Raw genomic sequence first — 26,006 nt, 5'->3', positions numbered from 1 at the left:
ATACAGTATATGTAACTTTTTTTTTTTTTTCTTTTGACGGGTAAATAAATGATTTCCTAAGTGTGTTTCAGCGTTGTATTTAGTTGCTTTGTTGAAGTAGATTTGTCTGGATTTTTACTTGACAGTATATTATGTCTGCTTGCTGCCTTTCCATGTGTATCTCAGGATCTCAGTCATGGGTGACATAAGCCGGGGATGTTGGACTGATAAGTGGATTGGTGCTGCAGCCCAGCAGACACTGAACCAGTCTCTGGCAAGGGAGGATACGCTTGGTAGTCAGAGGAGGATTGTGATTTACCATTTGTTTCAGCATGTCCTTGAAAAACTATTCTGTCCTGAAAGTAAACCTGTGATTTGCACAGAGCAAGGTAAAAAGTCACATTAACCCATTAATCTACCAAGGCACATCTATAAAAGCCTGTCCGGTCCCATGATTGGGTCCCAGTGCCAGCTTTAGAGATTAGGAGGGACAGCGGATGCCCCTTAGCAAGCCTATGGGTAAAATCATCACATAGGCACTGCCGCCGTTGCCAGTGATCTCTCTTCTTTACTGAAGCCGCCACTGGCTTGTTTGACTGAACTTTCACTTTAAAGTGATAGTAAACTGATCAAAAGTAAAAAACAAAAAACTTTTCCTCCTGCAAGGTTATAATGTGCTAGTATGCACTGTATACTAGCACATTATGTGAAACGTACCTAAAAACTATGCCTTCCAGTGCTGCGCTGTCACCGCTGACATGGCTTCAATATTTTCCCGGTCTTCATTCCGGGTTGGCGAGCTTCAGCGGTTTGAATGGGCGAGCCACGATGATGTCATTCCCCTGCATGCACGCAGGAGTCCCAGGCCACGGCACAGAGCTCTGAAGGAACGTCACAAGTATGCCGTTGCTTCACATCGTATACGATGGTGACGTCACCTGCTGCTACACAAGTAAATATCTCCTAAACGGTGCATGTTTACAGTACTTACAGATAAGCCTTATTATAGGCTTACCTATAGGTAAAAGATAAACAAAACGACTTGCCTAAGCAATATTGAAAAATGTAATGCATTTGGGTGCTAAAAATACGAATGCAAGTTACTTGCTGGGGTGAGAACCTCTGGGGGAATCTAGGATGGAAAAAGATCTTTGGGGTCCAAGTAGATGACAGGCTCAGCAATGGCATGCAATGCCAAGCTGCTGCAAGCAAAGCCAACAGAATATTGGCATGCATTTAAAAAGTGGATTTACTCCAGAGATAAAACGATAATTTTCCCGCTCTACAAGACTCTGGTTCGGCTGCATCTTGATTATGCTGTCCTGTTCTGGGCTCCAGTCCTCAGGAAGGATGTACTGGAAATGGAAAGAGTTCAGAGAAGGGCAACAAAGCTAATAAAGGGACTACGGGACCGCCGTTATGGAGAAAGACTACAAGCATTGAACTTGAGAAGTGATACTTGAGGGGATATATTGATATACAAATACCATACTGGTGACCCTAGCATAGGGGAAAAAAAACTTTTCAGTGGGAGGGAGTTTAAAAAGACATGCGGGCCATTCGTTGAAATTGGAAGAGAAGCGGTTTAACCTTAAACTGCTTAGAGGGTTTTTTTTATTAGAGTGGTAAGGATGTGGAAGTCCCTTCCACAGGCATTGGTATAAGCAGGGAACATCGATAGTTTAAAAAAAAAAAAAAAAAAAACGGTTCGATGGATGGACTGGTGTTGTGTGTGTTTTTTTTTTTTTTTTGTTTTGTTTTGTTTTTTCAGCCTTACCAACTATGTAACTACCTACTACTTTAACAGCTACTAAGGGGCTTTCTGATAAGTGATCTAAGCAGCTCTAGAGATCACTTTTATGGGGCTCTGAAAGTGTGTCTTTGTAAGCTCTACTTGGATTTCTAATTGCTAAAAGCCATTACACAGGTCTTGCCATCTCCCCACCCATATGTGACAGTGCTGAGCCAAGTACCAATACTATCACATGATCATCCATAGCCAGATGTTGCAGGTATTATCTACATTGCAGGTATTATCAACGCTGAACATGGGGAAACCAGCCTTTTTTCTTGTGTGTATTTAGTGGTTTCCTGGAGTTCGGCTTCAAGGACAGAGATGGGTGTTGTGTGTCTGAAGTTAGGCTTTCTATGCAGGGCACTCGATTTCCAGGGGAGCTCTGAACAAAACGATTAGCAATGGTTGCAAATAAGCAACAGTTGGGTTGTTTTGCCTGATTTCAATATGATCGCTGGGTGCAGATTGAAATGAAACGCTATTTTATAAATACTATTCAATTTATAAAATGGTGTGTGTGGCAATTATATAATTTGTATCAATTTTCTATCAAAAGTGGAACTTTCATTCAAACCTACAAGTACCATTACCCAACCCTCCACTAGAAAGCTTGATTATTAGATTCTACCTTCCTGATGATTTTCAATGGTTTTTGGTATGTTTCCGTTTCCGTGAAATCCAGATATGATCTTTTATGAAACAACCCAACAATTATACAGAAAATACGTGTCAAGGAAATTATCCGACAGCTTGAACTGACCTTTTATGCTTCGTCTTTATCTATTTGGAACAGCGTATGTATTAGTCTACTCTGTAATACCCTACCCACTGAGACAAAAGGCTTACCGTGTGACACAAAGCACGGTCTTCTTGCTCTATTTAATAGTTAAATTGAGCATGCTTTCAAGTTTTTCTTGTGGATCTAAAAGCTTAAGATTCTTCTTCTAAAGTTCACAAATTCCCCTGCTTAATGAGATAGAAATTTTTGTTTGGAGAAGGAAGAAAAAAACCACATCCAGTTTATGATATGAATATATTTTGAACTGGCTCGGTCAGTCTCTTTTATGGTAGTTTAATGAGGCGGTAGTATTCAAATATTCATTTGTAAACCACGTTGAACCAAGTCATTTATGTATAGTAAAATAATGTTGATGTTTTGTATTTGTGCCTATATTGTCCCATTCTTGCCTGATATAGGATTCTAACTGCTCAACAATCCTGGGTCATCTTTGATGTATTTTTCATTTCAAGATGTGCCTAATATTTTCAATAGGTGAAAGGTCTGAACTGCAGGCAGGCCAGTTAAGCACCCAGACTACTACGAAGCCATGCTGTTGTCATAGATGCAGTATAGGACTTGGCATTGTCCTGCTGAAATATGTAAGGTCTTCCCTGAAAAAAAGTTGTTTGAATGGGAGCATATGCGGCTCTAAAACCTGGATATATCTTGCAGCATTGGTGTCTTTCCAGATGTGCAAGCTGCCCATTCCATGCGCACTAATGCACCCCCATACCATCAGAGATGCAAGCTTTTGAACTGAGTGCTGATAAGTCAGAAGGTCCCTCTCCTTGCGGTGTCCATTGTTGTCAAAAAATTTCAACTTTCGATTCATCTGACCTCAGAATAGTTTACCACTTTGCAACAGACCACTTTAACCACTTTGTTTTGAATGACAATTGCGCACTGTACACTGTAACCATGTGCTTTTTTTTTTTTTTTTTTTTTTGTCAGTAAGTTTTGTAAATAAGTAATTTTTCTCCTTCACTGATGTGCGCTGATGAGGGGGCACTGATAGGCGGCACTAATGAAGCGGCACTTATGGGCACTGATTTAGGTGGCACTGATGAGGAGGCACTAATATTCTGCACTTATAGGTGGCAATGACGCGACTGATAGCCAGCACTGGTGGGCACTATGGATAGGTGGCGCTGATGGACGGCACTAATGGGCACTGGGTATTGATGGGTGGCACTGAAAGCCAGCACTGACTGGCATCACTATTGGGCACTGATTGCTGGCTCTGGTTGGCACTGATTGTGGGCACTGGTGGCACTCTAAAGTAATCAGGGCACTAATCATCAGTGCCCTGATTACATCTCTTGCTGTCCCCTGCGAGGAGATGCCCATCCTCGCCAAACACTGTCAGTGTGAGGCGAGGAGCGCTGATTACCGGCACTTTTGTTTACAAGTGACCAGCTGTGATTGGAGACAGCCGATCACATGATTAAAGTGATGCATCAGGGGCTCTTTACAGAGATCAGGGACGTGCCGTGTCCTAGCAACATGGCACGACTTTGATCACCGCGATGCACGCCCCCACGGGCAGGGGGCGCGAGCGTCCATTCAGGTGCACTGTCATATGACGCCCACCCAGAACGAGAGCCACACTGTCCCTCAGTCATTTGACGGCGGGCGGGCGGCAAGTGGTTGAATAAGCTTTGGCCCAGACAAGACGGTGGCTTTTCTGGATCATGTTCAGGTATGGCTTCTTCTTTGCATGATAGAGCTTTAACTTGCATTTTTGGATAGCATGGCAAATTGTGCTTGCAGACATTGTTTTTTGGAAGTATCCCTGAGTCCATGCAGTGATGTCCATCACAGAATCATGCCTGTTTTTAATGCAGTGCCATCTGAGGGCCCAAAGATCACAGGCATCCAATATTGTGTTTTGGCCTTGTCCCTTGCGCACTGATTTCTCAAGATTCTTGGATTCCTTTGACTATATTATGTACTATAGATGATGATATATTTAGTCTTTGAAATTTTACATTGAGGAACATTGTTCTTAAATTGTTTAATTCTTAGACGCAGCTTTTCAGATTGCTGAACCTCTGCCAATCATTACTTCTAGACACTCTGACTCACCAAGTTGCTCTTTCTATACCCAGTTAGCTGCAAAATGTTCTTCTAGCGCTTCCTTGTTAGTATCACTTATGTGCTGCCATCAATTAAAAAATGACCTATTTTTATTCAACTACCTCCTGCTCGCCGTATAGTAAAATGACGGGTGGGATCCCCTCTCGTTCTGGGGCAATATCACCCCAGTGTCACTGCTCACTGCTCTTGCGTGCCCGCGGGGGCATGACCCTGACTTTGTGGGAACGATGTCCGGGTCATGAGGGCATGACCCCGATCTCGGTAAAGAGCCGATTACGCAGCTCTTTACCCATGTGATCGGCTGTGTCCAATCACAGCTGATCACATGTAAACACGGAAGTGCCATTTATCGGCTCTCCCTGCCTCACATTGACAGCGTGTGAGGAGAGGATCAGTGGCATCTCCTCACAGGGGAGACTGTACAGGTAATCAGGGCACTGGTTATCGGTGCCCTTATCAGGGCAGTACCAATCAGTGCCCATCAGTGATGCCAGTCAGTGCTGCCTTTCAGTGCATTTTCATTAGTGCCGTCCATCATTGCCCATCAGTGTTGCCTATCATTGCCCATGAGTGCCACTTATCGGTGCTGAATATCAGTGCCACATAATCATTGCCGCCTTATTATTATTATATTGGATTTATATAGCACCAACAGTTTACGCAGCGCTTTACAATGTAAAAAAGGGAGACAATACAGTTATAATACAATAAGGTACAGGAGGATTAAGAGGGCCCTGCTCAGAAGAGCTTACAATTTAATAGGGTGGGTAACTGTGGGGAATGAGCTGATGGAAGTGGTAAAAGATTAGTTGGAGACATGATGGGCTTTCCTGAAGAGATGAGTTTTCAGGGATCGCCTGAAGGTAGCAAGAGTAGGGGATAGCTGGACAGGTGGAGGTAGCGAGTTCCAAAGGATGGGAGAGGCTCTGGAGAAATCCTGGAGACGAGCATGAGAGGAGGAGACAAAAGAGCTTGAGAGTAGGTCTTGAGAAGAGCGGAGAGGAGGATTTGGGTGATATTTGGAGACAAGATTAGTGATGTAGCTCGGGGCAGAGTTGTGAATGGCTTTGTATGTTGTGGTTAATATTTTGAATTTAATTTGCTGGGTGATTGGGAGCCAGTGTAGGGATTGGAGGAGAGGGTTGGCAGACACTAGTGATCATTATTGATGCCTCATCAGTGCACAGAATTACTTATTTTCAAAATCTTCAGAAACTAAAACTTTATTTTCTTAAAAATTTTCTGTCTTTTTTTTAGTGTGTTTTACCAAAAAACCTAGCAGTGATTAAATACCACTAAAATAAAGCTCTATTTGTGGGAAGAAAATGTTAAAAAAATTTTGTACAGCGTTGCATGACCGCGCAATTCTAATTCAAATTCTCGATTTAAACATTTCATGTTTTCTATTTTTTAGTGTGAATAAATATGGAGTTATGAGATTTTCAGCTTTTTTATGTAGCTTTTCAGATTCAGAATACGGTACTTTAAAAATCCCAAAGAGAAATGATTATGATACAGTTACATTCAACAAAGACAATACAAAATCACAATAATGAACAGAACAAGACACAATAAAATTACCAATAACAGCAATTGGTACCAAATAAAACAAATTAAAACCTACACTTTAATAAACCATCTATACTATTTGAATACAACAGAATCAATAACACAGATTGAAAAATAACAGAAAATCAAACTACCAAAATGCAAATAGTACACCACTTTCTCTAGCATTACTGCAAATAATAACCGCTTGCCAACCAGCCGCCGCAGTTATACTGTGGCAGGTTGGTTTGGCTGCGTGAATCCTTGTAGGTATATGTTGGACTCTTACACAGCTTTCTGCTATGCAGGAAGACGGATCTGTGTGTCGTTTCAGGCAGCCCATCCCCCATACTGTTAATAAACACACCCAGGGAACACAGTTAACCCCTTCATCGCCTCTGATGTTAACCCCTTCCCTGCCAGTGTCAGTACAATGTCAGTGCATATTTTTAGCACTGATAACTGTAATATTGTCACTGGTTCCCAAAAAAGTGTAAAAAATGTCAGGTGACCGATCTGTCCCGCAATGTCGCAGTCCCACTAAAAATCAGATCACCGCCATTACTAGTAAATAATAAAAATGGCATAAATCTATCCCCTATCTTGTAGACGCTATAACTTTTGCGCAAACCAACCAATATACGCTTATTTTTTTTACCAAAAATATGTAGCAGAATACAAATTGGCCTAAATTACTGAAGAAATTGTTTTATAGCAGAAAATAAAAAAAAAATTATATATAATTTTTTTTTTTTTTTTCAAAATGGTCTGTCTTTTTTTGTTTATAGCACAAAATATAAAAACCGCAGAGGTGATCAAATACCACCAAAAGAAATCTCTATTTGTAGGGGGAAAAAAAAGGACATCCATTTTATTTGGGTACAGCGTCGCACGACCACAATTGTCAGCTAAAGAAACGCAGTTCCATATCACAAAAAATGGCCTGGTCATTAAGGGGGAAAATCCTTCCGGGGGCTGAAGTGGTTAACATAATACCAACAACACTATAAAAACTACATAAAAATACTGATTATAAACCAGAATCTTCACATCTTGCCTTCACAGAAAATAATTATATAATTTGATGGCCACAGGCAAAAAGTGATTTCCTGTGTCTCTCTGTGGTGCATCGTGGTTGATGCAACCTGCCACTGATGATACTCCGTAGACGGACCGGCGGATTATGAGTGGGTGGGAGGAGTTGTCCAAGATTCAACGTACCTTTTAACAACATTCTCTTCTCCAACACTGTTGTTAAAGACTCCAACTCCAATCCACTGGCCTTCCGAATCAGTTTGTTGAGTCTGTTGGTGTCGCCACCCTAAGCCTGCTTCCCCATTTTACACAGCATCTCCAACTTTTTGGAACTGGGGTTCTACTATTTTTAGTATTCGTTTTGGTATTCATTTTATTAGTATTATTTTTTAGTATTGTATATTAGTATTGCTGTTTATTATTAAGCTAGCCATAGATGGGCAGAATTTTGAACAAATATTCTTTTGAAAAGAATGTTCTAAGAAAGTTTGTTCATGACATGCGTTGCCATTCCGCCTTACTGCAAAGGCTGGATGTCTTCAGTCGCCATTGTGCTTTTTGCTGGGCATCACGTGCATCCATGTGCCCTTAACCCCCTAGCGCTATTCCTGAGTGTGGCTCGGGGTGGATTCTTTGTACCAAAAGTGGTAACCCCGATCCACACTCGGGATTGCATCGCAGGATCCAGGAAGAGGTTACTTACCTTGTCCCCAGGATCCTGCGATGTCCCCCCGTATGTGTGTGTGTGTGTGTGTGTGTGTGTATATGTATATATATATAATGTGTGTATATGTATATGTATGTGTGTGTGTGTGTGTGTGTGTGTGTGTGTGTGTGTGTGTATATATATATATATATATATATATATATATATATATATATATATATATATATATATATATATATATATATATATAATGTGTTCTTTCTGCCTGGAGCTTGTCCATAGCAACCAAAACTGTCCCTTTACATCAAAAGCGGTTTTAGATCAGCTAGAAAACGGTGATAATAAATTAGAATCACTCGCAGAATTGAGCGATGGTGATTTGTGGGGAAATCCGTCATCAAACACTGAAAATTATGACAGCGACAATTCTGCAACTGAGCAAATTTCAGTGTTTTTTGCTTTGATTACATTATTGAATAATTTTTATAATGATTTATTATATTATAATTTATGATTTCGTTTTTCAGACTTTCTAGTAGACATCCCGGGTACGATACTCTTGTTTGGACAGATTTAAGTGAGTTATCCCTAAGAATTACAGGCCTACAATATAAAACGCAAAATATTTGTACCATTTTCAGCATCAAAAATCTGAAATCATACCACCAGGAAGGTTAAGGAGGGGTGGGCTCTCTCTGGGCACACATGCCCTCAATATACTCAAAAATTCAGTTAGGTCTGCAGTATACAGAGGAGTCTTGATGTGGGCACTGTAGCTTCCACATATATTTGCACATGTGTGCAAACAAAACCCTCTGTTTTGACGTGATTTGTAGTACAGGGTCAATTGTTTTGCTGGCTGGTAAATGTGCTGGGAAATCTTTTATTTTGTTAATGAGATGTTCTAAATACCTTGCTTTGTCACCTTCTCTGTTCCTCTCACTTCTCTCTTCTTGTACTATGATAGATAGCAAAAGGAGACGATTATTAAAAAAAAAAAAAAAAAAAACCTTATATATTTATATTTTTTTAACTAAAAACATGTATTCACTCCCAAAAGGACCCTTTCTCGTGTACCCAAACTTTATTTAGTGTGTTCTTCCATTTTTATGCACAGTCATGAGATTTCACTGTGCCCCATACAGATTTAACGTATAATATTTGCAACTGTAGTCATAGGAATGGCAAGCTGTTTGGAGATAGCTGTCTTGAGCTGTCTTGGGCTTCAATCACATGGGCAGCACAGTTGCTAAGCAGTTAACACTTCCACTGGCAATACTAGGGTCATCAGTTCAAATCCCAACCACGACACTACCTGCCTGGAGTTTGCATGTTCTCCCGGTGCCTGCCTGGGTTTCCTCCGGGTACTCCGGTTTCCTCCCACACTCCAAAGCCATGCTGGTAGGTTAATTGACTGCTGTCTAAATTGGCCCGAATATGTATGTGTGTGTATGAATGTGAGTTAGGGACCTTAGATTGTAAGCTCCTTGAGGGCAGGGACTGATATATCTATCTATCTATCTATCTATCTATCTATCTATCTATCTATCTATCTATCTATCTATCTATCTATCTATCTATCCTTGAAAAAGTATTCATATCCCTTTAAAATTTTTCAGATTTTGTCATGTTACAATGAAAAACGTAAATGTATTTTATTGGGAATTTATGTGATAGACCAACACAAAGTGGCACATAATTGTGAAGTGGAAGGAAAATAATAAATGGTTTTCCCAAATTCTTTACAAATAAATATCTGAAAAGTGTGGAGTGCATTTGTATTCAGCCCCCTTTACTCTGATACCCCTCACTAAAATCTAGTGGAACCAATTGTCTTCAGAATTAACCAAATTAGTAAATAAAGTCCACCTGTGTAATTTAATCCCAGTATAAATACAGCTGTTCTGTGAAGCCCACAGAGGTTTGTTAGAGAACCTTAGTAAACAAACAGCATCATGAAGGCCAAGGAACACACCAGACAGGTCAGGGATAAAGTTGTGGAGAAGTTTAAAGCAGGGTTAGGTTATAAAAAAAAAAAATTTTCCCAAGCTTTGAACATCTCACGGAGCACTGTTCAATTCATCATCCAAAAATGGAAAGAGTATGGCACAACTGCAAACCTACCAAGACATGGCTGTCCACCTAAACTGGCAGGCCGGGCAAGGAGAGCATTAATCAGAAAAGCAGCCAAGAGGTCCATGGTAACTCTGGAGGAGCTGCAGAGATCCACAGCTCAGGTGGGAGAAACTGTCCACAGGACAACTATTAGTTGTGTACTCCACAAATCTGACCTTTATGGAAGAGTGGCAAGAAGAAAGCCATTGTTGAAAGAAATTCATAAGTCCAGTTTGCGAGAAGCCATGTGGGGGACACAGCAAACGTGGAAGAAGGTGCTCTGGTCAGATGAGACCAAAATTTAATTTTCTGAGCTAAAAGTTAGAGAAATTCCAGGTTATTGTGTACTTTCACAGGGTGACACTGTGGGTACACGGATAGCAGTGTGCCAGCGTCCCAATATTGGACATATGATAACTAAAGAAGTGGACTTTAAAGGCACACAGGTAGACGGTCTAAAAAAAGTAGGATTGGTTTATTGGATACAAAATTCATAAGGTGAAAACAACAATTACTACATATACATACATATAAAAAAAATTCATGAGATTGGTATTTTATACCCCACACATAACCTTATACACCACTTCGTATGATACAGAGGTATAGTAGTATATCCACTGGAGAGGTATAGATACTGGTTTGTACCCCTGTGTTGATATAATTGTATGGTCTGTTTAGGTATTTATGGGGAAAAACAGACTAGCAGCTCATGGAGGTAGACACCTCAAATATTATAGAGCCAAGCCATGTGGACAGGATACGTCTCTTGGTAGCTATTCAGCGTCTGAAGAAGCGTACCTCTACGCGCAACATGTCGAGCAAATAAAAGAATATTTATACCTGGATCCACATCCTGACCCATAAGCCTGTTTACCTACACCCCTAACTGGAACATCATTACAGGAATTCCGATTTCTGCCTTTTCGGATATACTACTATACCTCTGTATCATACGAAGTGGGGTATAAAATGCCAATCTCATGAATATTATTATTATTTTTTTTTTTATATGTATGTATGTATGTATGTTTTAATTGTTTTCACCTTATGAATTTTGTATCCAATAAACCAGTCTTACTATTTTTAGACAGTCTACCTGTGTGCCTTTTAAAGTCCACTTCTTTAGTTATCATATTTCTGGGCTAAAAGCAAAACACTATATGTGGCGGAAAACTAACACTGCACATCACCCTGAACACACCATCCCCACCGTGAAACATGGTGGTGGCAGAATCATGCTGTGGGGATGCTTTTCTTCAGCAGGGACAGGGAAGCTGGTCAGAGTTGATAAAAAGATGGATGGAGCCAAATACAGGGCAATCTTAGAAGAAAACCTGTTAAAATCTGCAAAAGACTTGAGATTGGGGCGGAGGTTCACCTTCCAGCAGGACAACAACCCTAAACATACAGCCAGATCTACAATGGAATGGTTTAGATCAGGGTTATGCAATTAGCGGACCTCCAGCTGTTGCAGAACTACAAGTCCCATGAGGCATAGCAAGACTGACAGCCACAAGCATGACACCCAGAGGCATGATGGGACTTGTAGTTTTGCAACAGCTGGAGGTCCGCTAATTGCAGATGGCTGGTTTAGATCAAAGCATATTTATGTGTTAGATTGGCCCAGTCAAAGTCCAGACCTAAATCCAATTGAGAATATGTGCCAAGACTTGAAAATTGCTGTTCACAGACACTCTCCATCCAATCTGATAGAGCTTGAGCTATTTTGCAAAGAAGAATGGGCATACATTTCACTCTCTAGATGTGCAAAGCTGGTAGAGACATCCCCCGAAAAGACTTGAAGCTGTAATTGCAGTGAGAGGTGGTTCTACAAAGTATTGACTCAGGGGGGCTGAATACAAATGCACACCACACTTTTCACATATTTATATGTAAAAAAAATGTGAAAACCATTTATCATTTTACTGCCACTTTGTGTTGGTCTATCACATAAAATCTCAATAAAATACATTTACGTTTTTGGTTGTAACATGACAAAATGTGGAAAATGTCAAGGGGTGTGAATACTTTTTCAAGGCACTGTATAAGTACCTATAATAAATGTGCCGATAGGGGGCGGTAAAACCAGGAAGTTAAGCCTCAGTTTTACTGCCAAAACCTGTCCACCTGAACCTGGGCATTTAGCCACTCAGGGCTGTACACAAGCCACAGAAAAAATAAAAAGCATAACACATTTGGCAGGCATCACTGCCACCAAATGCAAACAATGCAAGTCAGTAGGGCTACAGTACAGTATTGCAGCATTTACAGGGTTAATTCAGGTGGCCAGGATGCCTCCTCATTGCCTGTCAAATATCCTCTGAAGTACGATCCAATGAGGAACACTGCTCAGAGGGCACTTCACGTGTGAACGAGACCTTATGGTCTTTACATTTGATATTTCTCACAAAACTCTCTCCTTTGCGGATTTTGTTCCATGTTCTGTGTAGTGCACATGATGATACCAAACTGCGGAGTGATTTACTTTTCTTCATTTAAATAGGCTGACTTGTCACAAGTTTGAAGGAATGTGTGATCCAAATCACAGAAATCAGCTTGAAATATCACTAATGCAGTCATTTTATAAAATTGTCCAGGGGTACCACCAAATCTGTCCAGGCCATTTTAGAATATCGTTGTAGAATAAGCAATGATTTATCTTGTTTTACACTTTTCTTTGTTTAGCTCTATAATCTACCAAAGTCATGCAGGTATACATGATACGATTGCTTTTAATTTCGTTACTTTTTTCATTAATTTTTATTTAATTATTTTTTAGAAAATCAAGCATTGGCATTATACCAGTAGAATTTAAATTACAAAAAATAAAATTTATAGAATGTTCCTTTGATTTTTTTTTTTTCTAATAGTGTTGTCAAATCGTTAATCCAATATTTTTTGCTAGAAAATTACTTGGAACCCCCAAACATTTACGTGTGTGTGTGTGTGTGTGTGTGTATAGATTTTTTTTTTTTTTTGCAGAGACCCTAGAGAATAAAATAGCAATAATGGCAATATTTTATGCCACATTGTATTTGTGTGCTCTTTCAAACGCCATTTTTTTGGAAAAAATACAATTTAATGAATGATAATAAAAAAAAAACCACAATAGTTACCCCAATCTTTTTGTATAATGTGAAAGATGATTTTATGCCGAGTAAATGGATACCTAACATGTCATGCTTTAAAACTGCGCACGCTCATAGTATGGCGACAAACTACGGTACTTCCATAGGCGATGCTATAAAATTTTTACAGGTTACCAGTTTAGAGTTACAGAGGAGGTCTTGTGCTAGAATTATTGCGCTTACTCTAACGGTCCTGACGATACCTCATGTGTGGTTTGAATACCGTTTTTACATATGCCCCGTTTACATATGCGGGGCCCGACTTACCTATGCGTTTGCTTCTCCGCGTGAGCATGGGGGAATGGGGCACTTAAGTAAAATAAATAAGAATTTAATTTTATTATTATTATTATTATTATTATTATAATGCAGGATTTATATAGCGCTGACAGTTTATGTAGCACTTTACAACTTGAGGGTAGACAATACAAATACAATACACTTTAATACAGTAGGAATCGGAGGGCCCTGCTCGTTTTTGTAGAGCTGTTGTGTTTTTTTTTTTTTTTTTCACTGATCCTTCATTTTATTTATTTTTGTGATCATTTTTTTATTTCTAATGTAAACATCCCTTGTAATAGAAATGAGCATGACGGGTCCTCATTATTTTGAGATCTGGGGTCAAAAAGAACTTAGATCTCTAATTTAACCTTTTGAAAGCAAAAGAAAAATCTTTTTTTTTTTTTGTATTTTGACTTTAACCACTTCAGCTCCGGAAGGTTTACCCCCCCCCTTTCATGACCAGGCCATTTTTTGCGATCTCGGACTGCGTTACTTTAACAATTGCGCGGTCATGTGACACTGTACCCAAATAAAATTGATGTCCTTTATTTCCCACAAATAGAGCTTTCTTTTGATGGTATTTGATCACCTCTGCGGTTTTTTATTTTTTGCCCTATAAACAAAAACGGAGCGACAATTTTGAAAAAAAGCACTATCTTTTACTTTCTGCTATAAAACATATCCAGTAAAAAATCTAATTCCTTGATCAATTTAGGCCAATGTGTATTCTGCTACATATTTTTGGTAAAATAAAATCCCAATACGTGTATATTGATTGGTCTGCACAAAAGTTATAGCGTCTACAAACTATGGGATATTTTTATGGAATTTTGTATTTTTTCTCTTTTTTACTAGTAATGGCGGCGATCAACTATTTAACAGGATTGAGATGGACAAATTTGATACTGACACTTTTTTGGAAACCAGTGCTAAAAATGTGCACTGTTACTGTACTAATGACACTGGCAGGGAAGGGGTTAACACCAGGGGCGATCAAAGGGTTAAGTGTGTTCCCTGGGAGTGTTTTCTAACTGTGTGGGGGGTGGACTGACTGGGGCAACACAGAGATCCGTGTTCCTGCTTAGCAGGAAGACATGATCTCTGTGTCCTCCCCTGTCAGAACGGTGATCTTCCTTGTTTACATAGGCAGATCCCCATTCTGCCTCTGTGGGGAACAATCGCGGGTGGATGGTGGACATCGCATCCCCTGGACCCGCTGATTGGCTCCTCCTCTGGCCAATCAGTGCGTGCACACCCACACGGGCTAGTGCACAAAACGACCTACAGGTACGTAGATTCGCGTAGCCGTGCCACCTTGCCACAGTACGACTGCGACAAGTAGTTTAAAAAAAAAAATTTGTTTTGACGAGAACGTGACCTCAGAGGTTGGTCCTCCAAGGGCATAGAGAGGAGTGGGGGCCATCTTGTCCTCACTCGACTTCCTGCCCAGCAAACGGCTGCATCATATCGCTTCCGGGCTTTACCAACGGCTCCGACACCTCCTAAAAGTGATCCTGTGGTGATTGCGCCCACAGGACCACTTTTATCTGACACAGAATCGCCCATAGTAAACAATACTGGGGTTATGGCAGCTAGCCAGTCGGCAATTGGTTATTTTTAATCATAGTGATGAAATCGGAGGAGCAGGATATTTTTCTCAAATTAACACAACTCTAATGCCCTGTACACACGATCGCACATTCCGACAACAAAATCCATGTATTTTTTCCGACAGATGTTGGCTCAAACTTGTCTTGCATACACACAGTCACACAAATCTTGTCGGAAATTCCGAACGTCAAGACGTACGATGAGCCGAGAACAGTGAAGTTCAAGAGCCAGTGCGGCTCTTCTCCTATTTTTTTGCGCTTTTAACAAAAAAAAGCGACAATTTTGAAAAAAATACTTTTTTTTTTTTTTTTTTTTTTTTTTTTTTTTGCTATAATAAATATCCCAAATAAAAACAAAAAAAAAGCAAAAAAAACAATTTCTTCATCATTTTAGGCCAATATATACTCTTCTACATATTTTTGGTAAAAAAAAAAAAATCGCAATAAGCGTATATTGATTGGTTTTCGCAAAAGTTATAACGTCTACAAAATTGGGGATAGATTTATGGCATTTTTATTTATTTAATTTTTTTACTAGTAATGGCGGCGATCAGCGATTATATTTTTTACTGTGATCTTGCGACGGACAGATCGGACACTTTTGGCACTTTTTTGGGACCATTGACATTTATACAGGGATCAGAGCTGAAAATAGCCACTGATTTACTGTATAAATGTCACTGGCTGGTAAGGGGTTAATACTAGGGGGCAATCAAGGGGTTAAATTACAAAATTTTAGTAATGAGAACGGTATCATTAGCAGTAATTGGCATGGATTCATAAAGAATCATTCTTGCCAAACCAATCTATTAACCTTCTATGAGGAGGTGAGTTGCCATCTAGATAAAGGAAGGCCCGTAGATGTGGTGTATCTGGATTTTGCAGAATCGTTTGCCACAGTTCCCCATAAATGTTTACTGTACAAGATAAGGTCAGTTGGCATGGACCATAGGGTGAATACATGGATTGAAAACTGGCTACAAGGGCGTGTTCAGAGGGTGGTGATAAATGGGGAGTACTCAGAATGGTCAGGGGTGGGTAGTGGGGTCCCCCAGGGTTCTGTGCTGGGACCAATCCTATTTAATTTGTTCATAAATGACCTGGAGGATGGGATAAACAGTTAAATCTCTGTATTTGCAGGTGATACTAAGCTAAGCAGGGCAATAACTTCTCCGCAGGATGTGGAAACCTTGCAAAAAGACCTGAACAAATTAATGGGGAGGGCAACTACATGGCAGATGAGGTTCAATGTAGAAAAATGTAAAAATGCATTTGGGTGGCAAAAATATGAATGCAATCTATACACTGGGGGGAGAACCTCTGGGGTAATCCAGGATGGAAAAGGACCTGGGGGTCCTAGTAGATGATAGGCTCAGCAATGACATGCAATGCTAAGCTGCTGCTAACAAAGCAAACAGAATATTGGCTTGCATTAAAAAGGGGATCAACTCCAGAGATAAAACAATAATTCTCCCGCTCTACAAGACTCTGGTCCAGCCGCACCTGGAGTATGCTGTCCAGTTCTGGGCACCAGTCCTCAGGAAGGATGTACTGGAAATGGAGCGAGTACAAAGAAGGGCAACAAAGCTAATAAAGGGTCTGGAGGATCTTGGTTATGAGGAAAGCTTGCGAGCACTGAACTTATTCTCTCTGGAGAAGAGACGCTTGAGAGGGGATATTTCAATATACAAATACCATAATGGTGACCCCACAATAAGGATGCAACTTTTTCGTGGAAGTGAGTTTAACGAGACTTGTGGCCACTCATTAAAATTAGAAGAAAAGAGGTTTAACCTTAAACAACGTAGAGGGTTCTTTACTGTTAGAGCAGCAAGAATGTGGAATTCCCTTCCACAGGCTGTGGTTTAGCGGGGGGGGCATCGATAGTTTAAATAAACTATTAGATAAGCACCTGAACCACCACAACATACAGGGATATACTATGTAATACTGACATATAATCACACACATGGGTTGGACTTGTGTCTTTTTTCGACCTCACCCACTATGTACCTATGTAAATGTGTTTCCTCATATGTGTTCTAACTGTGGGGGATGGGACTGCCTGGAGGAGGAGACCGATCCCCGCATTCAATTCGCAATAGCGGGAGATTTTGACCGGCTCTCTATGGAGCCGGTTCACATATCTCCAATGCGGCTCCGGTGCAAACTTGCCTAGGAGCCCTGTGCGTCTTTTTTGGTATGTTTCAGGTCCGAATTCAGCCCAAAATTCGGGCTGATATTGGACCTGAAACGGTGAACCAGGACGCACAGGACCCCTGCTGGGAGCTGCATCGGCATGCAGTGTGAACCGAGCCTTAGTCAAGTTGAAAAACCTTGATCTACAGCAGGGTTTCTTAACCACGGTTCTATGGAATCCTAGGGTTCCCCCAAAGGTTGTTAGGGGTTCCCTGATCAGTGAGCAATTTTTGCCTCTCCCAGTTCCCAGATAAATTCCCACTGACTCCATTATAAATTTGACCATCTGCGAAAGGGTAGTTCTTCCCAATGACCACAAGTGTAAGGAGCATTCTTCCCACTGACCATCACACTAATGTATCATGAATTGTGGATACGGTCATTTTTAGCAGGGGTTCCCTGAGACCAGAAAGATATATTTCAAGGGTTCCTTTGGTTGAGAAAAGCTGATCTACAGTATTATGTAAGGACACCTGTATAATTGCTGTATTTAGCATGTCGTGTGGTGATATATATCCTGTTCTCTGATTCCCTGCAGGTCTTGACCTTGACCCCTCTGACCTCCCTGGTCAGATGAGCTACACTGAGTGGCCCAAACTGAAGAAGATGTTTATTGGAAGATTCCTGGAAAAGACACAAGCACAGTGGTGTGAGGTGTTTGACGGCACCGATGCCTGCGTGACGCCCGTTCTGACCTTTGACAATGTAGCGGCACACCCACACAATAAAGAACGAGGTTCTTTTGTCTGCAACGATGAAGGAGAAGTGAGCCCAAGGCCGGCACCTGTCCTTTCCAGAACACCCGCTGTTCCTGCAATGGGCAGGGATCCTTTAGTTGGAGAGCACACGTATGAAGTACTCTCCGAAAATGGCTTTTCTGCTAAAGAAATTTCTGATCTTCAGGTTTCTGGAGCAATTGCCCTCAATAAGCCAAAATCACAATTATAATTTTACTTGTAGAACTGGAAATTGAGGATTCATTTAATTGCATATAATTGCCACTACTTCAAAAATACTTTAAATAACTGAAATTTTTACAGTTGATATATTTTTTGATAAAATAAAAACACTTTACATTTATGTTGTTTATACTGGTTATTACATGTGAATTATATTCACTTTAATTTATATGTAGTTCTCATATTAAAGTGATTGTAAAGTCTTTGTTTAAAAAAAAAAAAAAAAAAACATATTATACTTACCTCCTCTATGCAGTGGATTTGCACAGAGCAGCCCAGATCCTCCTCTTCTCGGGTCCCTCTTTGCTGCTCATGGCCCCTCCCTCCTATCGAGTGCCCCCCGCAGTCAGCAGATTCCTATGGGGGCACTCGAGCCGAGTCACAGGTCCGTGTGTCCATTCAGCCCGGACCCGGTCCGGCCCCCTCTCTCTGGCTGACTTTGACAGCCACAGGAGCAAATGGCGCTGCTGCTGTGTATCAGCCGATCGGGAGAAGTGTCCTGGATGGCTTAGACGTTCGTGGACATAGCTGTGGAGAGATGGGGCTCAGGTAAGTAATTGGGGTGTGCTAGGGTGGCTGCTACACACGTTTTTTATCTTAATGCATAACATTCATTAAAGTTATTGCAAAGGCTCCAAAGGCTCGTGGGTTTTTTTTTTTTTTTTTTTTTTTAAATAACAAACATGTCATACTTGCCTCTTCTGTGCAGTTGTTTTTGCACAGAGCAGCCCCGATCCTCCTCTTCTTGGGTCCCTCTGTTGCTCCTAGCCCCTCCCTCCTTTTGAGTGCCCCTTAGCCAGCAGCTTGCTACAGGGGGCACCCAAGCCGAGTCAGAGCTCCATGTATCTATTCAGACCATGGAGCCCAGCCTGGCCCCGCCCCCTCTGTCCCCTGACTGGCTGACTGACTTTGACAGTTGCGGGAGCCAATGGTGCTGCTGCTCTTTCTCAGCCAATCAGGAGGAGTGTCCTGGATGGCTGAAGGGATTGTGAAACAAAAAGAGGGGGGTTTGGGACTTGAAATGAAGTTTGTGGGTTCACACAGCTCCATCCCTATCTATATGCAAGAAAAAGAGGGTTTGGTACTTTAAATGAGGTAGATCTAGCATGTCGAAGATGAGTCAATGTAACAAGACATGTTTTATTCATTAAACATGACATGGCAATATGAGTACATGCATAGTAAATAAGCATAACAATCACATATTATGGACCTGATATTCATAAAAACAATCGTAGCAACTTGGAGATGACGTATTGAGGTATTGGACAATTGTCCATAGTAAAGAATCGCTTGAAAAGCAGCATAGTGGGGTAGCTTGGGAGTGGATGAAATGAAACCATCTAAAAAGAAAATGGTGCATCAAAATTGGCACATTTCGTGGTTTCCTACCACATCAGGGGCGAGTGCAACAATGTCTGTAAAAAAGCATAAACAAACGATATGGTCCAAAGTTACACCAAAACACAAGGGAGACTATATATGTAAAGGAGGGGAGAAATGAACTCCTCCCACTAAGTACTTGCATGTCAATTAAGTCTAGACCATGTGAACATGAAAACTGGTGGCTGCTTGAAATGTTCATCCCAGGAGCTGAGGATTTGTATTCACTTTTTATCTTGGTGTTGGGCCCCATTTACTGTTCAGTACTTTTCAATTATATAATACACCTTCATATACTCATAGTCTACCTGATTTATTCACTTTTACAGCATTGGAGCTCAAAAGTTTTCTTTTTGACCACTTTTTTTCCTTTTCTCTGGGGATCATTGTGTGCGTCTGGCTTTCCTGCAGGCCCCTTCCTCAGCTCCCGGGATGAACATTTCAAGCAGCCACCAATTTTCATGTTCACATGGCCTAGACTTAATCGACATGTAAGTACTTAGTGGGATGAGTTAATTTCTCCCCTCCTTTATATATATATATATATATATATTCTCCCTTGTGTTTGGGTGTGACTTTGGACCATATCGTTTGTTTATGCTTTTTTTACAGACATTGGTGCACTCGCTCCTGATGATGTGGTAGGAAACCACGAAACTTGCATCAGGCTAATTTTGATGCACCATTTTCTTTATAGATGGTCTTATTTCATCCACTCCCAAGCTACTTCACCGTGCTGTGTGTTTTTTTTTTTTTTTTTTTTTTTTTTTTACTATGGACAATTGTCCGATACCTCAATATGTCATTTCCAAGTTGCTATGATTGTTTTTATGAATATCTGGTCAATAATATGTGATTGTTATGCTTATTTACTATGTATATACTCATATTGCCATGTCATGTTTTTTCCTGAATAAAACATGTCTTGTTACATTGACTCATCTTTTAGCCATGCTAGATCTACCTCATTTAAAGTCCCAAACCCTCTTTTTCCTGAAGAATTGTGGACTTCACTGGAGAGAGAAGGGGCTCAGGTAGGCAATTGGGGGGGGCGCTACTACACACAGAGAGGGTTTTTTATCTTACTGCATAGAATGCGGTAAGATAAAAAACCTTCTGCCTTTACAACTCCTTTTAACGCAAATACATCAAAGACCTTGGCAATTTAAACTGAGTAGATGATGAAAAGTCCATAACCATAGTTTACTATATATAAACACAATCAGTAAATCTAGAGATGTAGACTGCTGAAGATATCTACAAATTTCAACCCTTCCTGTAAGGGTTGAAATAAGTCTACCTGTTTATCATTTAATGGAATTTGTTTTGCTATGCTACATAGCTTTTATATATTTTTTTTTTTTCAGGACCCTAAACACATTTGAAGGAAATGTAGTATATTCCATATGAAATGTGTATGCTTGCATTTACAGCCAGCGATTTGGACTGAAACCTCCTCTTCAAATGTTTACAAGTCTATTCTTAGCTGCTCTGTTGACGGAAGTCTGTTAATTATAGAGCTTTAAAGTTAATCTGCTGGCAAAGATGTACATTGACCTGTGATGCCTCCAGTCTCCAGCTGGCTGTTGCTGCAGCACCTGCTACTTCTGAGCCTAATCCAGGAACATGTGCAATGGGAATATTAACATTAGATCAGGAAAGGTTTAACAAGCCATATGCTTTTCCTCCAGTCCAATTCATATACAGTTTTTTTAGGTCTATTGCTAAAGACAATAGCAATCATTGCAGTAATTCCTGACTGGCAAAACGGGCCTTGGTTCCTACATTTGGTTCCGAGTTACTGGATCCCAGTCATTTCTCCACCCTGGTTCATCTCTTCTCTAGTTATTTGTCCTGAGAGGAAAAAGATTAATCAGCCTTGGCTGTTTTTCTCTAAACTGATATCTAAAAATCCTACAACAGGATTTGAATAAAGCTTGTTCAATTTCAACTGCTTTGTTTTGCTTTGCTTCATTCCTCAGGTCAAGTATATTCTGGACTTCTACTGATCTTCAGCTCTCTTAGAGGGCAGATGTCTATACTCCTGTCATCTGCAATGTCTGATGGGTGTACTATCCCTTGCTCATTCAATACCTTGATGGGGTGCTGCATCTTAAGCTGCGTACACACGACCGGACTTCTCGACAGAAAAAGTCCGATGGGAGCTTTTGGTCGGACAGTCCGACCGTATGTATGGCCATTCGGACTTTTTCTGTCGGCATTTCCGACGGACTCAGATATAGAACATGTTCTAAATCTTTCCGTCGGAAATGCAGACGGAGTTTAGCCCGTTGGCAAGTCCGGCTGTGTGTGCGTGGCATAAGACTTGAGCGAGAGCAAAGACTCTTATCATGGAATGTACAACTTGCTCTGGACTTCCTTGCCAGCTTCAGTTGAGATCTCTTTTCAATCCAGTTGAATAAAGACAGCAGAACCAGCAGAACAGAGATATCATCCAAGATGATTCCTGGATGGGTCGTGCTGGCTAGCCAACTGGCTTATAGGGCTTAATGCCGCGTACACACGGTCGGACTTTTCATCTACAAAAGTCCAACGGACGCCGACGGACTAAAGCTGGCTGGTAATCCGATCGTGTGTGGGCTTCTCCGGACTTTCAGCAGACTTTTTCAGCCTCAAATCCGACGGACTTTAGATTTGAAACATGCTTCAAATCTTTACGTCGTAAGTACGACGGACCCCGAAATCCGCTCGTCTGTGTGCTAGTCCGACGGACAAAAACCCATGCTAGGGCAGCTATTGGCTACTGGCTATGAACTTCCTTATTTTAGTCCGGTGTACGTCATCACGTACGAATCCGTCGGACTTTTGTGTGGTCGTGTGTAGGCAAGTCCGTTCGTTAGAAAGTCTGCTGCAAGTCCGCCGAAAGTCCGCCGGAAGTCTGTCGGACAGGCTGTCGGACTTTTGTAGACGAAAAGTCCGACCGTGTGTACGCGGCATAAGACCTCCTATGGAAGCGGTGACAACACACTCAACCAGAAGTGTGTAGACTTTGTGGGCTCCCTGTAACCGGGTGTCAGGAATAATTTGACATGGTCATCCACTAAGACTGCGCTAGTTCACTGTGGTGTGAAACTAGCATCTTTATACTGTTAATTTCTAAATTTTTGGCTTTAAGATTTGTGTTTCGGCATCTCGCCCTTTATTGTGTGTGGTTTTTTTTTTTTTTTTTTTTTTCTAGTTAGTTCTAGAACTATTGCCATTGAGTCAGTCAAGAAACAAAACATTTCCTATCTAATATTTACTGTAACTTTCCTTTTCTCATACACTTCATCAGGGGTGGCTCCAGACAATTTTTTTTTTCTTGGGTGGGGGTGGTGTGAGTATAAGTGCGAGAGCTAATGCAGTGCAGTCAGTGAGCAGTATGTAGCGGTGGGGCAATCCATAAGCAGTATGCATTGAGGACAGCCAGTGAGCAGTACACAGTGGGGACAGCCAGTGGCCAGTATGCAGAGAGGTCAGCCAATGCACAGTACACAGTGGGGATATTTAGTTGGCAGTATGCTGTGAGGACAGACAGTGAAGCAGTATGCAGTGAGGACAACCAGTGAGCAGTATGCAGTGAGGGCAGTCAGTGAGTAGTATGCTGTATTGACAGCCAGTGGGCAGTATGCTGTGAGGGCAATATGTGGGCAGTATGCTGTGAGGACAGTCAGTGGGCAGGATGCTGTGAGGGCAATATGTGGGCAGTATGCTGTGAGGACAGCTAGTGAGCAGTATGCAGTGTGGGCAGTAATGTAGTGAGGATAGTCAGTGAGCAGTATGCAGTGGGAGGTCTGGGAGCAGTTCTCCAATTCTTTGTATGCATTATAAGGGCTTGAAGCAGCACAGATGGAGCATGGATAGAAATCCTGCAGGGGAAAAGTTAAACCTTTCCCTATGAGCCACTTACCACATGGCTGGAAGCAGAAGACTCCCATGCTACCATCTTTGCTCTGCCTCCTTCCCAGTTTCAGCAGCTCAGCCACCTGTGAGTGTGTATGAGAGAGAGTTCAGCCACACCCCTGCTCCGCCCACCACCTCCTCAACATGCTGTCTGGGGAAATGCTGCACAGCTAAGAGAGTCCCCGTGGACTGCCAGTCTCAGGACACTAAAGGGACACTGCAGCTGGGGAAGAAAGCCAAAGGCAGCCCTTGCCAGCCCAGTGACAAAGATGGTAGCAGAGATAGGGTTGCTAGCAATATTTTTGGGAGTGCTATAGCTCACCAAAGCACCACCTTAGTGCTGCCCCTGGACTCCATGGCAGCATGGGCACACTCTCAGAGTCACAGGTAGGCTAGTTACAGTATGTGTTCCCTGGCTGAGCTTCAAAATTTATGGGAGTGGCGTCCTATGGGGTAGGAGCAAAGGCGGAGCTACCCGAACACATGCTGCCAGGGCGTCCATCAGGAAAGGCAAATTGCGGCAAGTATTTGATAGGAAATTTTGCTTTATTTCCCTAATGCCGCGTACACACGCTCGGAATTTCCGACAACAAATGTTCGATGGGAGCTTGTTGTCGGAAATTCCGAACGTGTGTAGGCTTCATCAGACATTTGTTGTCAGAATTTCTGACAACAAAAATTTGAGAGCTGATTCTCAAATTTTCCGACAACAAAATCCGTTGTTGTAAATTCTAAGCGTGTGTACACAATTCGGATGCACAAAATTCCACACATGCTCAGAATCAAGCAGAAGAGCCGCACTGGTTATTGAACTTAATTTTTCTCGGCTCGTCGTACGTGTTGTACGTCACCGCGTTCTTGATGTTCGAAATTTCCGACAACATTTGTGCGACCGTGTGTATGCAAGACAAGTTTGAGCCGGCATCCGTTGGAAATAAATTGTGCAAGGGGTGTGGTGCATAGACGCGCCATGGGGATCTACCAAGTCCCACAGACCTGACAAAGATCCCTGTGGCGTTTCTGCACATGCGTTAGAAGTTAAAGTGATTGTAAAGTCTTGTTTAAAAAAAATAAAAGATAAACATGTATACTTGCCTCCTCTGTGCAGTTAGTTTTGCACAGAGCAGCCCAGATCCGCTCCTTCTCTGGTCCCACTTTGCTGCTCCTAGCCCCTCCCTCCTATCGAGTACCCCCACAGTCAGCAGCTTCCAATGGGGGCACTCGAGCCGAGTCATAGCTCTGTGTGTCCATTCAGACACTGAGCCCCACCCCATCTCTCCCCTGATTGGCTGACTGACTTTGATTGACAGCTGTGGGAGCCAATGGTGCCACTGCTGTGTCTCAGCCAATCAGGAGCAGTGTCCCGGACGGCCTAGACAATTGTGGACATCGTTGGAGAGAGACGAGAGGTAATTAATTAGGCGGTGGCTGGGGAGGCTTCTACACACAAAAGGTTTTTTATCTTAATGCATAGAATGCATTAAGATAAAAAAAACCTTCTGCCTTTACAACTCCTTTAATTCAAGATGGTGGCGTCAGAGAGGACCAGTGTATAGAGAACTTTCCTTACATGAAAGACAATGCTGGACTTCGCTGACTAGTAATGTTTTTTTTTTCACTTTTATACAGGGCCAATTTTTCAGATTTAAAATTGGTATTTTTTGATAGTAAGGTTGGAGTTCCTCTTTAAAATGTGCACCTAGAGTATTCACATTTAGATGCATTTAGACATGTACAGTTCTTCCAGTGACTTTACATGTGTGAAATATGCAGATACAGTGTGTACCGCCCCACACCCTGATCACACCCCCCAGATACCCCCACCCTGATTACACCCCCCCCCCCAGATACCCCTCCACTTTGATCACACACTCTCAGATACCCCCCCCCCCATCCCCCAGATTCATCCACTCTGATCACAACCCCCAGATCCCACCACTCTGATCACACCTCCAATTCCTCCCCCATCCCTCCACTCTAATCACGCCTCCAGATACCCCATCAGATACCTCCTTCCCCCATCACACACACAATCCCCCGCATCTCACCAGTCCTGCAGAACAGGGAACAGGAGGGTTAGCTGTGTACCGTGCAAGCAGGAGAATATCGCCCACCAGGATCACTGGTGGTGGAGGAAGCTACAGCAACCAGTAGGGAGCCACCCCCCCACCCCCCACAGCATGGCACTCACTGCCTGCACACACTCGGATTGGGATCAGGATCAACCCACCGCTCCACCCTCCTCTGCATGCTTGAATCCTTCTCCCTGCTTTCTCGGTGACAGCAGTTAAACAGCAGGTAGAATAAAACCTCCATGCTGCACCCTCCCTACCGGGTGCAGCACAGAGGTTCTAGTTTGGGAACAGGTATTTAAAAAATCCAAATCCCCAGCAAGCGTTTCGGGATTTGGATTTTAACACCCCCCCCCCCCATGGCGGCTGCCTTATGGTGATGCTGGCCCTGTCTGCACCCCTCTACATGCTGTGCCTGGGGTGACCGCACTAGCTGCCCCCCCATGCTAC

General features: G+C 41.9%; 1 protein-coding gene across 1 annotated transcript in view; it reads left to right on the top strand.

Annotated features, from left to right (window-relative positions):
* Positions 1-18,319, top strand: part of AMACR (alpha-methylacyl-CoA racemase) — a 102,914-nt gene extending 84,595 nt beyond the window's left edge. The window contains exon 6 of the mRNA XM_073620870.1: positions 17,778-18,319. Within this exon, the coding sequence (XP_073476971.1) occupies positions 17,778-18,187 (410 nt within the window). The 3' untranslated portion in view covers positions 18,188-18,319. The remainder of the gene's footprint in view (positions 1-17,777) is intronic.
* The last annotated feature ends 7,687 nt before the right edge of the window (positions 18,320-26,006 follow it).

The sequence above is a fragment of the Aquarana catesbeiana genome, linkage group LG01 (assembly GCF_042186555.1).
Source record: "Aquarana catesbeiana isolate 2022-GZ linkage group LG01, ASM4218655v1, whole genome shotgun sequence".
In the NCBI taxonomy this organism is placed as follows: Eukaryota; Metazoa; Chordata; class Amphibia; order Anura; family Ranidae; genus Aquarana; species Aquarana catesbeiana.
This window is presented reverse-complemented; position numbering and strand designations above follow the sequence as displayed.